The sequence below is a fragment of the Megascapheus bottae genome, chromosome 5 (genome assembly GCF_031878675.1).
Source record: "Megascapheus bottae isolate mThoBot1 chromosome 5, mThoBot2.hap1, whole genome shotgun sequence".
NCBI classification, from domain to species: Eukaryota; Metazoa; Chordata; class Mammalia; order Rodentia; family Geomyidae; genus Megascapheus; species Megascapheus bottae.
The window spans coordinates 61786692-61803115 of record NC_143513.1 but is presented as its reverse complement, the minus strand read 5'-3'; the positions used below and the strand labels follow the sequence as shown (position 1 = coordinate 61803115).

Here is a 16424-nt window from a genome sequence, read left to right as displayed (position 1 = left end):
ACTATCAGTTATAAATAAAATGGCATTTAACCAGTGTCAAAGAAAATTTCAAATAGACATGATGTAGTCTTGAGAGATTGAGTTGTCTTTATGGTGAAGGTCAATGTAAAGGTGTAAAGGGTAGTTTTCAGAGGAAAGAACTAAAGGCAAAAATATTTAAATGGGGTCTATTACTGCAAAGAGCTATGCAATGTGAACAGAAACAAAGAGATGTATAAATATGTATACATATATATATATATAGTGCTCCACTAGCACAGATAGATAGATAGATATGTTCAGAGAACAATGTAAGACATATGGAGAGTGGTGCGTAGGAAACAATGAGTGTGTAATTATACTTCTTTTCCAGTGATTTTTTTTCACCATTTGCGTTCTTTCACCATTGAGTTCCTTTTTGAATGGTCATATTGTACATTTTCTGCTACTCATAGGTCAGCTCTTTTAACAATCAAAGCAATTGATTTACTTTCTTTTCTATCAGGCCAAAGGGCAATAAATTCTTCCCTCCTACCTCAAATGGCCTAAAGTTTCACACTAGGTTCTGTGAAGGTGATTGGGCATCTTTATGATAAAGACCAATTTTATTATGTGATATAAATACAGAGTCAGCTGGGATACTGAGGAAAATGAAAGGTAAGTAGCAGTGTATAGACACAGGAGAGAAATGCGCAGTTAAGTGGAGCACATCATCAACTTATTCCATCTCCTACCCCTATAAAATAAAAAACAGCCCTAGATAATTGCACACATAATTGCACAGAAAAAAATAAGCAAGCAAATGAAATTTCAAAAATAAATGTTGCTATTTTTAGTCACTTAACTATGGGTCAGGCACCAAATTTTACCTATATAAAATGATCCACTTTAAATAACAGCTTGGGTTTTTCCACTTAAAACTGCATAATCAGGGAGTTAGAAATTTTCACTTCAGTGACCATGTTTAAACAGGAACATAACAAAAAGGAAAGTTAGGAATTAAGTGGTTTGACTGTCAAAATGAAATAAGTTCAAGCCAATTGATAGTCTGAAAGGAAACAGAAAAGAAAAGATCAGCATAGTAGCCCTCTGATTATAAACTCTCCCCCTTTCTATGGTATATTTCACTCTGTCCAAAGAACACATATTATTTCCTTTTTCACATTCTCTGGTAATCAAACAAAGGCTAAAGTTTTAGGATTTAGGAGAATATATTTAGGATGCTAGGATAATATACATATTATTTTAGATTGCCTATTCAAGTATTATTTCTAATTCAAATAATCACTACAACATAATGAAGACATTTAACATTAAGCTGGGTGTATTAAAAGTCTCTACATAATGGTTTTGTAAAGTACACTCCTAACATTCCCCCAATAACAGGAATATGATATTTGGAAGAAGTTCATCATGCTTTTTGTTGTGCCAGTCCTGCGAATTAAATTCAAAGTCTGGACTCCGTCGTTGGGCCTTTTTGTGCTCAAGACTAGCATTGTACCACTGGAGCCACTTCTGGCTTTGTCTGAGTAGTTTATTGGAGATAAGAGTTTCATGGACTTTTCTGCCTGTTCTGGCTTCAAATCATGATCCTCAGATTTCAGCCTCCTGAATAGCTAGGATAAATAGATGTCAGCCACCAGCAATGTAACCTTTTTTTTGCTCAAGGCTAGGAATCAAACATTATTATTTTAGAGTGACACCATGACTGAAACACTGCTATAAAACTTAGTGTTTTGGTTTGGTTTGGTTTGATTTGGTTTGGTTTTGTACTGGGTTTGGTTTTGACCTCATAGTCCCCTGTACACAAAACTACATTCACAGTCTCCTAAAAAATCATGATTCACTCAATTAATTAAAAATGAGAAAACTAATTCCTTAGGGTTTTATGAAATAGATATCTGCACTAAATTATGTGGATTAAAATATCCTATTTTAGATACAGAAAATGCTTTGTTTTCCAAAATCTACTCAAAAATCAGAATATGATTTATATAGATGAAATCACAAAATTCCATTCTAAATCTATGCTTTATACAAATGCATGGCATCTTTCTTTCACGCATTGAAAACTGAAGAAAACAACTTCATTTTAAAATTAAAGCAATGGTATAAACCACAAATATAACATTTCAGAATTCTTCAGTTTTAGACCATGAACAACATGATATATAAAAAAAACTTTAAAAATGGCAAGTAATCATGACCAACAATACTGGCAAATTATAACTCCTCAAAATATTTAGTATGCTATCCAAACTCACTTCTAACTCCAAAGTCATGAAAATTAGGTGAATTATAAGCGAATGTTTTAACGTATTAAATACATTTTTATGCAGTAACATATACGATTATCCATGGATGATTGGACATTTCCTAGATTTGGTAACATATAAATATCTTCATCTTAATGAAAGAATAAACTGGGTATGATCTTTTAAAGAAGTTTAGGACAAAAAGGGGATTTCTGATTCTTCTACAATCACAACAGTTTAAGGTAATAATTAGAGCTGGCATTCTGGAAGGAGAACTAGAGGGCTGGGGCAAAAGGGCAAACAGGGACCTGTATAAGTCAATAAATATGCTCAAAGGAAGAAATGAAATCAAGAACTGGTGTTTTAAACCTGCAGTCCTGGCTATTAGGAAGCCCATATTCAGAGGCTCATGGCTTGAAGCCACCTAGGACAAAAAGGTCTAGGAGACTCCGTCCCCAAGTTGTGGAGTACAAGAAAACCAAGTCTGAAGCCAACCAGGTAAGTAGATAAATGAATGAATAATTTCAAAAAACAGAGTAGGAGACAACCTACATAACCACTCTAAATATTTTAGTTTGGTACTCTACAGTATTAATTTTATGGAAAGATTAAAGTTATAATTGATATTTCAGTTAGCAAGTAATTGTTACTTAATTTCATGATAGTTTTAAGATACAATAATTACAATAAGGTGGCCTTCCAGTTAAAAAGCCAACTGGATAATGCCTAAAGTAACCGAAGAATTATCAGGTAGATGATTCTGCTGTGTCTCAAGGATAAAGTATTCCTATCCACGTAAGTAATATTTATATAAGCAAAAACTCCTGGGACCAGGAATTTGGTCTAGGGGTAGAGTGCTTGCCGAGCATGCACAAGACCCAGGTTCAATTCCTTGGTACCACATATATCGAAAAAAGCTGGAAGTGGTGCTGTGGCTCAAGTGGTAGAGCTCTAGCCTTGAGAAAAGTCCAATGACAGTGCTCAGGCCCTGAGTGCAAGCCCCACAACTGGCAAAAAAAAAAAAAAAGAAAAAAAATCTCCTGATAACAATTGTTTCAGATTACCTTTTCACATCTAATACCATAAACAAATCAAATGTAGCATTGTTAAGACTAAAAGCCACTTCAAAATACTGACATATTGGAAAATTTATGATAATCCCTCAGACACATCTGACATTAGCTGAAACTACTGAATATTTTCAAAAAGTTATACCTCACACCTCATCCTCTAAAGCTGCAGCAACTTCTGAAATCTGGAACTTTCAACAATTCATCAACACTCATTGTAAGAATTCCTAAATTCAATCTTAAAGATCAAAGATAACTCACACTACTGAATTGTTTTTTTAACCTAGGTTTCAACTGACATAGACAATAAAGAAAACCCTCTAATAGAAACTCTGCCCCTTATTCACTGCTGATGAGCTCTACATTGTCTTCATGATCTTTGCAAAGTTGCTAACAGTATCTAGGGAAATATCAACAATAAGGTGTGCATGTCACAAATTCTTTTCAAAAGCCCACCAATAGATCTTCCAAGTTACATAAGACTAAATCAGCATCGGAAGCATTGTATTTTAGTCTACCAAAATTTCTTAATTATCCAAAAGTTTCTCACATAACCACGTGCCATTTGTTGGCCATCTGACAGCATAAAAAATCCCATTCATTACAATATGCCTTATAAAATTAAACTGACTTTAACCACAGTGGTATTTTTACAAAATTAAGTTATCCAGAAACACAAGAGTTAAAAGGCAACCTTTGGGCTATTGCATTTCTATAACCATTGTGGGAAATTCTTAGTAAGCTGATTGCCTATGCCACAAAAGTAGCATGCAGCTGAAGATAGGGCATCTGAATCTCTTTCTGGCTCATCAAAGACCATGTGAAAGGCTTTCACATTTTTATTTTCTTAGATTTTCTAATATGTAAATTGCTTTGAGTTTTCTGAAGTTTCATTAACATTCTTAACCATCTGAAACCTTGCTCCTTTTTCTTCCACCATCTAAAGAATATTCATGTTCTCCATAAAAGTTCATTTTAAATACTTAAGCGAATTCACAATATGTATACTCCTCTTCTTCACCAAACTTTATACAACCAGTTAAAAAAATGCAGCAAAGAATTATAGAAGGAACCAAAGAGTAAAATTCTAACATGCAACCAAGCTGTGGTGAGCATTGATATCAGCTACATTTCCATCTTCCATTGTGCTACACTTGAAACCACTGCCTGATAAGATCTGTAGCTTATAAGAAAATTGTGGATAAGCAGCTATGTGCTTCTTTTCCTTTGTAACTATGAATCTAGATTTTTGAACTCCATCCCACTATATTTTGCCAAGCCAATCAATTTCAGCACTAATATCCCAACACATAACCTACCAGCCATAATTAAAATGCATATGTGATTATGTGCTGAGATGTAAATATTTTAGATACCCATACCTATGTTTATAGGCACAGATAGATATCTAAAAATATCGATATTTATTTGTGCAATGTTGTGAAATAAGAATTAAGATTCCTAGAAGATGCATGTCATGAATATCTATTAATGTAAAAAGTTAATATATCCCCTATACATAGGGGAATTCTGTCGGAATGTACTGAAGCAGTCTGTACACATTTCACTATGTGGTGAACATAGTTGTACATATTTATTAGAATGTAAATTTGGCTTCACTTTGTCATTGCATTTTTATGTGTCTCTATTATATACTTCTTAACAATCTCTATCTTCAGGAACTCTAAACTCTGTTCGTGTTATCTGCAGTCATCATGTTAACCAATCTGTGCCAGCAATCCCTGAGGACGTCTCTCTCTGGGCCACACCCATACCAGGAGGTCAAACTTATGTCCCGCCTCATGCGGACACTAGTTTCCTTAGATCCACCGAAGGAAAGAGCGAATGCCTCCAGATGCATGTAACCCCAGTGGTGTCCGCACACAACCGAGCCCTGTCCAGCCGCACCCCCCACCCCTTCCCTTCCCTGCCCTTGAGATGGCACCTTACCCTAGTGTCGTCATAGTGACGATGGTGTACCAGAAGGCTGCCGGGATGCTGGTGAACTTACTGGCCGAAGACCCCTTCTCCGCGTAGAACATCACGGTGGCGAAAATGATGATGGCCATGGTGAGCGAAAAGAGCAAGAAGCCCAGTTCGGAGGCGCAGCTCTTGAGGGTGTAACCCAGGATGCGCAGGCCTTGCGAATGGCGGGAGAACTTAAAGATCCTGAAGACGCGAAAGACGCGGAGGGTGACGAAGGCCCCGCTGACGTCCTCGTTGTCGGTCATCACCAGCCCGATGTAATAGGGCAGGATGGCCACCACGTCGATGATGCTCATGACGCTGCGCACGAAGCGGTAACGACTGGGCGCGGCGGCCAGGCGCAGCAGGTACTCGACGGTGAAGATCATGACGCACGCCGTGTCCAGGCAGAAGAAGGCCACGGCGTAGCGCTCCCCACATGGGAGCTCCTTCAGGTGGCCAGGGCTCGAACCACACGGCACCGTCTCCACCACGTTGGCGATGACGGAGACGGCGATGAAGAAGCCGGTGACATAGTAGAACACCAGCGCCATGGTGCTGGTGTGGGGGTTCTCAAAGGCCCTCCAGACCCTCTGGCGGGCCGTCATGGTGGGCAGCGCGCTCTCCCCCGTGGTGTCCGTGTCCGCGTCGTCCTGCAGGCGCTCCGCGTTCTCTCGCCTGCGGTCCTTGTACTCCTCATAACAGCAGTCGCCGATGATCTCCGGGATCAGGCCGAAGAAGGCCAGCTCTTCATCGTAAGCCGAGATGCATTCGTGGCGTGGGTAATGGAGCTTCCCCGTGCGGTAGAAATTCAGGATGTGGCGGAAGATGTCAGGATCGCGATCAAAGAAATACTGTTGAGTCTCCGGATGGTAGAAAAAGTCTCTCTCGGAACTGCCCAGCAGTGTGTCTGGGTACCGTTCCAGGGTGTCCTGCCACGTCTGGAAACGGGTGCCACTCACGTTCAGCACGATGAGCGCGTCCTGAGTCCTCTTCCTCTCCTGCCTCGGGGGCGCCGGCATGGGCCCCGAGGCCACGGGCATCCATCCGATGGCCGCTGCCCTGGCAAAGGGCAGCCACGCTGCCACACCGGCCGCCATGCTGCCTTGTCTTGGAGGCCGCTGAGATGAGGATGAAGCTTCCGTCCAGTGGTCAAGCCTCGTAGCCACTCACTCCTTTCCTCACGTCCAGCACAGCACTGGGGAAGAAATGGCGTTTGGAGTTCTCAGATCTTTTTCCAAGAGAAGGGTCCTGGCCAAGTCTCAGTTCTCAGGACAAGTTTCCTTCACACACACACGCACACACGCACAGGTATTTGGAACGAGAACAACAAAACACACGAGTAAATGACAAAGTCCTAACAATTTCTCTGAATAGAATCCAACCCAAACTCTGCAAGCACTTGAATTAAGCCACCTCCTGGCACGAAGCAGCACACAGGTGACTTCGGGGCAGCCGTTTCTTCAAACAGGTGTCTTTGGCTGCTCCACCACACAGCCTGGGGAAGATGGAGTCAGCTTGGGGAGTATAAGAGAAAAGAAAGCCAACAGGAGTCACCCGGTGGAATACTTTTCCCTTCCCATGTAGATCTTTCAAACCTTCTCTAGTCCATGGAGTCCTTCCCGCCAAAGGAGTCTCCAAAGGGGGATGGATAGTCAGGGGCTGGGTGTGGGGGGTGGTGAACCTGTTGGAGGCTCACAGATGCTTTTGCAGGCAGCTGGCCCCGGGTTTCCAGGAGTCTGCTGGTTGCCACTACTCTTCTGGTCTTGGCAGAGATGAAGGTGAGGCTCCCCCGGGAACCGTGGAGAGGCGTTAATATAGCTGCTCTTCCTGCCCCTCTCGGTACAGCGTCTGTCTTTGCCCCAAAGCCCTCTCCTCCTTGCTGCTTCACTCTCACTCTCTCCTCAAGTTCAGCTCAGGTGCAGTGCGAGCATTACCGAGCCCCGTGGCTGGACACCCGGGCCGCCAGCGCCACCGCCTCGGCGACAAGAGCATCTGTCTGGGCGCACCACGCGCCTCTCCCGCGGTACATACCTGGCAAAGTGCGCGCTGGGGTTGAGTTGCATAGAGACTTTCTCTACGCCGTGCACCCGGAAAAGGAAAAGGAAAAGAAGAGAGAGGAAAGGGAGGGAAAAAAAAAAAGCAAGCGAGGGGGAAAAAAAAATAAAAAGATTGCAGCTCTGGAAGCAGCCTGATCCGATGGGCCGAGGGTGCATAAATAAAGCTCAAGCGAGCTCTTCTGCCCCTTCCCCCATCCGCGCGTGTCCCCCCTCCTCTTCGTCACCTCCCCATGGCCAGGCTCCTGGGAGCCCAGAGCAACAGCAACAAGTTCAAAAGGTGCGGGGGTGGCGAGGACCGAGGACACACACGCTCGCGCCCGCCGTGCCAACTTACTGCGCGGCTGCTGCGCCCCCGGCCGGGGCGGTGCGTCGTGGGGCTGCGGGGCGGCGGGCTTGCGGGGCGGCCGGGCTGGAGGCGGTGGCGCGGCGCCGGCGGCCACGGCGGGGCCCGGGCCGGGGTCGACTCCGGTTCTCGCAGGCGCGCGGAGGAGGCTGGAGGCGCTGGGCGGCAGCGCGGGGGCGCGGGCGGGCAGCTCGCTGCTTCCCCGCCAGTGGGTGGTCCTGCATCTCCCCCCCCAACCACCACCCCACACCTCCGCGAGCTCCCCGCGCCACTCAGCTCGTGCGATCAATAAATACGGGGGAAAATAAATAAATAAGCACGCGTGGTCCGCCCCGCCACGCAGGTTAGGAAAGGCGTCTCCTTGCCTTTCCCTCGGCTTGACCTTTCTCCGCCCCCGCCCCCTTGGGCTCCACTCGCTCCACCCCAGCCACCCACCAGCCCCGGCGCCAAATGTCACCCGGGGAGAACATCCAGGTGCCTCTGCCGAGGGAGGAGAGCCACCCTCGGATGAACAAAGAGCAGGTTCACGCGCTCGGCTGCGGAGGTTTGGTGGAGGAGTGGAGGAAGGGGACCGGGTGTACCTTCTTTCGTCTCCCCCACCAACCCCAAGTCCGGGTGCAAGGAGAGCGTGGGAAAAGGGGGAGCGGGCAAGATAAACAAATTAATATATATGTATATATACATGTATATGTAGGAGACTCAGGAGAAGCGAGGCACCAGAGCTGAACACGCACGAGTTGTTGGTTGTCATTTGGGGACGACTGGTCCCCAAGACCTGCATCCGAGGCAGGATGATGATTTTATTATTAAGTGCTTTCCTTTCATTCTCTGTTGTATTTTTTTTTTTTCGAAGCTGATGTGAAGGTTGCTGGGTTTACTAGGTCATTTATTCAACTTGCTGAAAAGTCTGGCAGTCTCCTCCATGTAGGTCTTTGCGCAACGCGCCCCCCCCACAAGCCTCCCGCCCGCACCCCAACAACGTCCTTTGCAAATGACAGGCAGAATTGAGGACCCTGTCCCTCCCCTCTCCCCCCCACCCCCCCGAATGTCACCATCCAGGGACATGCATCCTCTTGGTCCCTCCAACAGCGCTGTGCATATGGAAAAATGGTGGATAGGAGCTATAGTGGGAGTGTGAACGGTGAGTGCGATGGAAAGAAGGGGAATCTGAATTCGACAACGTTTTTTTGTGGGGTGGCTTGTTTTGCTTGGACCCCAGCTCCCCCTCCCCCCCCAAGTCATTAAAAAACATTTTTTTTTAAACCAAACCTAAAACATATATAGCCACTAGATGGCGTAAATGGCGAGACGTTAAATCTACACACCTAAGGTTTAGATGCTTTAGAAAGGTGAAGGTTTAAGCAATTAAGTGGTAGAAAGAAGAGGCGAATCACATAAACAGCTTCAAATTCCTGCTACCATCTAACTTTTTTTTAAAACAAGTATTTTATAGGAGTCATACTATTCCAGTTTGAATAGTACAGATGCAGAACTTGTGCATTTATTTGACAGATGCTGAATGAGATGTGGTTTCGCATTAAAATGACTTTGATGATTGATTAAATCAAGTGTACCTAAAACATCATCACTAAGATCTCTGTCGTGGGATGGGGTGAGGGTGGGAAGAGGGTATATATATATATATAAACATATATATATATATATTCATTTAGACATAATTCCTAACTTGTACATAAAGCTTGTCTTTGAGGCTAAATTTGACTCTTGTTGGCCTTAAATAATTGACTAGTGATGAACTGTAAGAAAATTGGCTTAAAAGCCCCAGAGATCATAGGCATGATATGTCAATCTTAAAAATCTTTAAACATCTTTCCTTCAGAGGAAACACAGGGGGTCAAGAAAATATAGTAAATCACTACAGACCGAGAAATAAAAACCTTAGAATATGTAAGGTTGTCTGAAGAGATGAAAAGATGTTTCTATTTACTTGCTAACAGATGTAAAGGTTTAATAACTCCTGTGTTTGTAGTTAATGAAGCTGGAGCTAATGTGCCATGTAAGTTCAAGGACCCAGAACTGAAGTCTTGCTGTCTATATTAGTCAAGTGAAAGACACTACTTAACAAAGCATAAGAGCTTGTGTACCTGCAAACAAACTCATGAAAGTGTTGACTGGAAAATTAAAAAGGAAGGAAGTTGTCTGTTAGTATAAAAAGTTAAACTATTTGTCATCCAAGGAGAAGCTGGCTTCCTAGCGATAGTGGGGTATGTCACTCAGACAACAGAGAGAGATGAATATTCATATGATATGCTATCCTGGGAAGATATGCCAGATATGTGAGCAGAGGAAATCAAGTACTTATGTGTATAAAAGTAGAAGTTTGACTTTAAAAAGCCTTACAATAAGAATATAATGTCTATAGCTCTCAGAAGGTCTAAGTTCCTGTCTTTAATCCAGAACAAATTCCTTGTTATGACGGGAAGACTAAGGTTGGGGCTTAAATCTAGATTCAAATTTTAGCTCAAGAAATTACCTACTGACTTTATTTCATTTGGCAAATGCATTAAATTCTATGAATAGAAAGTTTTGATAGTGACACAAGCTTTTTAAGCCGTTATAAAGTTTAAACAAGATGATACTTCTAAGCACTAATATAGTACATAATACATGGAAGGTACTTATTTCCTCTTTATGATATAATGTGAATACAATTCATTTTATCTGGCCTGCATTTGGAATTCATTTAGATACTTTTACAATATTCCCTTGCCCCTGAACTTTTTAAAAATCCCCTTGTCTTGATATATACATTACAGATATTTAATCTTCATTTTTACATTGAAGGGTTATGTGAATAGTAGACATCTAAAACCTAGCAGGGCATTTGAGTATCTCTTCCTTGCCTCTTCCTCTTTCCTCTTGTCTTCTCATCTTGTATACTCTTCTTAGTTGATTAAATGAAATCAGAATAAAAGCAAAACTGAATTTCTATTCTTGAATCACTTACTTCTCCTTTTTTCCCTCTCTCCTGATCACTGAAATGTACAAATAACCTAGTGGGGACTTTTTTCTCTGTTTGCTCCCTAGTAAGTGTACGAATGGGCACACACACACACACACACACAATGCCCCTGTCAGTCTGCCCCACGAGCAGTGCATCCTTCTAGGGGTAAATTTTCTAAAACCTATTATGAGTACTTACAGATTAACCTGGATTCGGAGAAACAGCAGTGATTACACATACCCATTACCTAGTTTCTCAGACATAATCATATCACTCATCACATAATAACCTGTCAAAGGCTCCACAGACTAAAAATGCCATTACATTTCATATGAGGTTTGGAGGACACACATTTCAAGCATGGCAGACCCAGTCCACTGATCTTATCGATTTTATCAGTTTCACAGACACCTGTTGTGTGTTGATATTTCCTTCTTTCTATATGTACATCCTTGATCAGAATAAACATGGAGAACATACTTATTTCAACATTCCCTGATTAGAGCTGTAATCTATAGGTTCCTTGTTTTTGTAGCTCATCTTGGGCTTCCTGTCATTCACTAATCTCCTTTTCATACCTATATTTTATTAATTCAAGAATGTTATCTACAACAAAATATCCAATATATAACCTTTAAAATGTCCCTGTTTGAGAAAACTAAAGATGACCATTTTTTTGTGTTAGTCAACACTGAAGGTAGGCACACTATAACCCATCCTCTCCGGGAGTAGGGGCCTGACTTCTGCAATCACCAGGAACGAATCTGTATGGATTCACATGAACCAACCTCACTTCTTGTTTGTTTGTTTTTTGAAGATACAGAATCTTTTTTTTTATTTTATTGTTCAGATAATGTATAAAGGGGTTACAGTTACATTTGTTAGGTAATAGGTGCATTACTTCTCATACATTGATATCACTTCTCATGTTTTTGTCCCCTTCCCCCCCCAGTCATCTTGTTTTTCCCCTTCCCTTCCCTATTTCAAATAAACAAATAAGCAATTCCACAAAAGATGAAACATAGAGCTCCACTATGACCCAACAATCCCACTCCTTGGCATTTACCCCAAAATTCAGAAACAAGGACATATAAAAGCCACTAGCACAACGATATTCATTGCAGCATTATTTACCATAGAGCAGATATGGAACCAACTTCCTGTTTTTGTAATTTTCCAGTTCCTGACACATCCTAATCTCTTCTTTCTTTCCTCACATTCTTTTATTCTTTGTTTAAAATCCCTAGTAACAGCTGTATACATAGAAGTTGAGATGAATTCATGCTGAATGCTTTCTCTTATTGCAGTACTGTGTTCCAGACTAGAATCTGACTTAACCACCCTAAACTAGTGTCTGCCCTGTTTTATCTTTGACAGTGGCATTATTTCATTATCACTTTATTTTTCATTTCTCTAACAGCTAATTTTATTGAACATATTTTGATTTGCATATTTTCCATCTGTACAATTTCTTCAGTAAAATATGTGGCCCTTGTATTCTGCCTATTTTTTAATTGAGTTGTTTTGTAATATTGGCTTTTGAGAGCTTTCTGTATATTCTAAGTAATAGTCCAGTCTCAGATACGTTGTTGTAAATATTTTCTCTTTGCCTCTAGCTTCTTTTTTTCCATAGGGTTTTGAGCAAAGCAATAATTTTGAATTCCGATTAGCTCCCGTTTCTTGATATTTCCTTTCATAGATTATGCTCTTGATATCAAGTCTAAACACTCAACTTTAGTCCTAAAGTATTCCTTCATATTTAACAAATATTTAAGCTAATTTTTGTGTAAGGTGTACGTTTTAGTTCAGGGTTCACTTTTTCCGCAATGAATATTCAGTTGCTGACAACATTTTTAGAACAGGAAGTCCATTATATTTGAATTGCTTTTATATCTTTGTCACAAATCAGTTCGACAAATTTTTTGTGCATCTGTTTCTAGTTTTCTACTTTTTCATGCATTAATGTGCCTAGATTGTTCCCCAATTTATGTCACAATTTATTATCATAGTTGTTTAATAACTTTTGCAACAGAGAAAAATGACTCAATCTACTTTGAAATACGCTTTTCAGTATTTTTAGCTATTGTAAAGTTCCATGATTCCATATAAATTTTAGAATGAGCATGTCATCCTAGGATTTTAGCAGGAATCATATGATCCTTGTAAATCAACTTGTGAAGAATAACATGTTAACTAAGGAGTCTTTTGTCATGTATTTCATTCCTTTGTTCCATTAACATGATATTATTTTCAGGATATAATTATTATTCACTTTTTTAGATTTACATCTAAATATCTTATTACCTTTGGAGTAAAATGATACTTACAATATTTTAGGTGTTTTTGTGGGTCATGGGGCTTGAACTTGCCCTGGCTGCTGTCTCTGAGCTCTTCAGCTCAAGGCTACCTCCCTACCCTTGAACCAAGCCCCAATTCCATTTTTCTAGAGGTTAATTGGAGAAAAGAGTCCTTTTGTGCTGGGGCTGGCTTTGAACCTTGATCCGCAGATCTCAGTCTCCTGAGTTGCTAGGATTGCAGGTGTGAGCCACCAGGCTGGCTAGTTTTTTTGTTTGTTTGTTTGTTTTTTTTAAGGTTCTCTTTCCTTTTATTTATTCTTAGTGTGTGGAATAGAAATGTTGCTTTGTGTGACACTATATCCAGAAATCATGTTGAATTAAGGAATTAAAACTCTTGAATATTATATATATATGTGTGTGGGGGGGGTGTGTCTCCAGTCATGTCACCCGAAATTGTGTGACTATTCTTCCTTTATACTCCTCATAACTTTTTTTTTATAAAGGAACTTAGAAGTCATTATCTTTCATTATCTTCCATGTTTTAAGAGATTAGCACTTGAAAAGGAATATCAAATTTTTCAGGAGTTCATGTATGTCCTTCTATATCTAAAACCCTTCACTGAGGCTTTGTGAGATAAAACATTGATTTCTTTCTTCTTTTTGTGTGCTTGATCTGTGCAATCCTACTGGGCCCAGATGAATGAAGTGAATGGAGTTCATTTCATAAAATATCACATATAATCATATGCACATAGCAATTGGGCCTCTGTCAACCTTTCCTAAGTGTATTCTCCTTTGGCATCATTGTGTCTATGTCTAGAGTCCTCTATAATTTATCATATTCCTGTATAAGTGTGTGTATGTATACATCTTAAACAAAGGAAATGAGATATTTTGGTAGCTGTTGCTGTTTTTTGTTGTTAGGTTTGTAGATAATTGCCGTAGTAATTGGGGTGAGCTGAAACCTCAAAGTTGTTTTGATTTTCATTTCTCTTATGACCATAGATACATCAAATTTTTTTCATGTGTCTATTGGCCATTTTTATTTCCTCTTCAGAGAGGTTTCTCTTTAAGGTTTTAGCCCACCTTTTTTCTGGCTTAAAGAAATTTTATTTTTATGTTTCAGACAAAACCAGCAGATTATGTAATGGAGATTTCCACTGTGTTCTATATGTTTTTATTGACTAAGAATCTGAAATGGGATCTCGTAGATCTAACAAGTAAAACAAAATATGAAATCATAATATGTATAGTATGCCAGTAAGTGGTGTGGATATTTTTCACAATACATCAGTAGACATACCATCTACTAAATCTTGCTTTCTGTGTAATGGTTGTTCTCAACTAAAATGAAGCAAGGCAGATTTTTGGATGCTTAAGAAGCAACTAATTATTTACTTACCGTGGAACAGAGAAATAGAAAAATATCTTTGTAAATCAATAAAATTACATTACTGTTTTATACTTGTAAGTAACAGTGATATAATCAGAAATCATTTTTCATAACATCCAAGTGTGGGCTTGTTTACTAGCCTGTAATATGATTTCTCAAAGCCCCTTCTCATAAAGAATGTGAAACAGACATCCAATGAACACTCCTTGCAATGGTGCCAGTCCTCTCCATAGCCTCATTCACTTCTTCAGTCTTTTAAGTAGTAATGGAGAAGAAAAGTATAAAACAAACCAGTTCTTAGACAATTCAGTTGTTATTTGGGATTATAATTATCTGTTTAATAAAATTATACATCTTAGTATAATATAAACATGTAAAGTAACTATACCCTCCAATGGTTTAAAGAAAGACAGAGCTGAGATAGGACAGTTCTATGCAGAACTGAAACTAAACTACCCTCCCAATACTACATTCTATCCCACTTTATAATGATCTCATCTGAAGGTATACAAAAATTATTTTACAATGTAACCATAATAATATCAATTTGACTGCCACCAATAAAGGATCCATAATTGTTTCTATGACATTAAGTTATCTGTAAATACGGTCACAATCTTAAAATCACAATTCCAGAATCAAGGTAATCATGCCTAGAACAGATAAATTCCAAGGACTCTGCTATACCAAACAAATGAAAAACAGATTGATTTCAGACTGTAGGTCTATTCAAATAAATAATAAAAAACCCCACACTTTTTTTCTCTGTGTATGCTTACATTTCTTACACAATTAACAAATCATTCACTTCAAGAGTAAATTCCTGAGGATGGTTTTTGGGGATGGGGGAAGGGAAATTAGGAGAAAAATTTGGGATGGAGTGACAATGTTAGACAAGAAATGTACTCACTACCTTATATATGTAACTGTAACCCTCTGAACATTAGCCCGACAAGAAAATAAAATTTAAAAAAAGAACAAACTCCTTAGAAAAAAAATCCAAGTATTGATAATTTCCTACTTATATCAATTTCCAACCTATTTAAGCAGGAAAGTTTTGCTAATGTGAGCTTGTGAGTCTCTAAATGTTGAGCTCCAGGTTACATATATCCCATGTTGCTTTTGGTTTCCCATCTCTACTTTGCTTCAAATCCCCATGACAGCTTCTTCTTCTTTCAAGAAGCTTGTGAATTTTCAGCCTCCCTTTTGGCTTCTGCAAACCTGTGGCAGGCAATTGCTTTGGCAATTTTTACACCAAGTTCCCCAGTAGCTAGCTCATTGCTGAGTTCTTCAGCCTTCTCAACATCTCACTCCTCCACAGCCTGGTCTATCCTCTTCTCCAGCCCAGATTTTTCAATTTTTTTCTTTTTCATGGGAGATTCTAATCTATGATTGGCTCCAAAATACTGAGCAAATTTTTTCCATTGGGTTTCATTTATGGACTGTTCACTATCATATTCTTTTTCATTCTTCAACTTACCTTTTCTGTGGGTTTTCTTCTTCTCAATCTTGAGGCTTAAGTTTTCTGTTCAGAATGTTTTTTATGCAATTCTTGAAATGTATTCCACATATTTATGGAAATTCCAGAAGGACACTCTTCATACACATTTGCCTGGACCTTTGGCTCAGTTTCTGTCCCATCTTCTGGGAAATCTGAGGACCTGATTTCCTACAGATCCCATCCTCTTTAACTTTTGTAAGTTAAATTTGGAGTTCTCAGGTGTGGCTTCATCTTCAGAATCTTACTAACATCACTTTCATTTAGGCCAGGAGGCAGTAGCCCACTCCTCATACTTTCTTCAACCAGGAAAGGGCTGCCTGGCAGCCATCTTAGAACCACCATCAACCTAGCCCACCTTTTAATGGGATGGTTGTTTCTTTGTGGATTTGTTTTAGAGGGATTTCATTTTTGAGCTGTGGGTATATTTTATATATAAGACCCATGTCTGCTATATGGCAAGTGAAGATCTTTTTCCACTCTGTGAACTTTCTCTTTATCTTGCTGGCTATGTTCTTAGGGTAACCATGTTCATTGCAGCATTATTCACCATAGCTAAGATATGGAACTAACCCAGATGCCCCTCGCTTGATCAGTGG

The 16424-nt window shown here is 40.1% G+C and overlaps 1 protein-coding gene and 1 pseudogene across 2 annotated transcripts in view; both read right to left on the bottom strand.

The window, feature by feature from the left end:
- Window positions 1-8183, bottom strand: part of Kcnd2 (potassium voltage-gated channel subfamily D member 2) — a 479662-nt gene extending 471479 nt beyond the window's left edge. The window contains exons 1-2 of one of the 2 annotated variants that reach the window (XM_090333204.1): window positions 7664-8183; window positions 5255-6467 (exon numbers count right to left, since the gene is read on the bottom strand). In XM_090333204.1, coding sequence (XP_090189330.1) covers window positions 5255-6369 — 1115 coding nt within the window. In that variant the 5' untranslated portion in view covers window positions 6370-6467; window positions 7664-8183. Of the gene's footprint in view, window positions 1-5254; window positions 6468-7303; window positions 7511-7663 lie in introns of those variants that run through there. The other variant, XM_090333205.1, reaches the window with a different exon arrangement.
- Window positions 8184-15427: 7244 nt separating this feature from the next.
- LOC150063490 (protein FAM204A pseudogene) lies at window positions 15428-16119 on the bottom strand (annotated as a pseudogene).
- Between the last annotated feature and the right edge of the window lie 305 nt (window positions 16120-16424).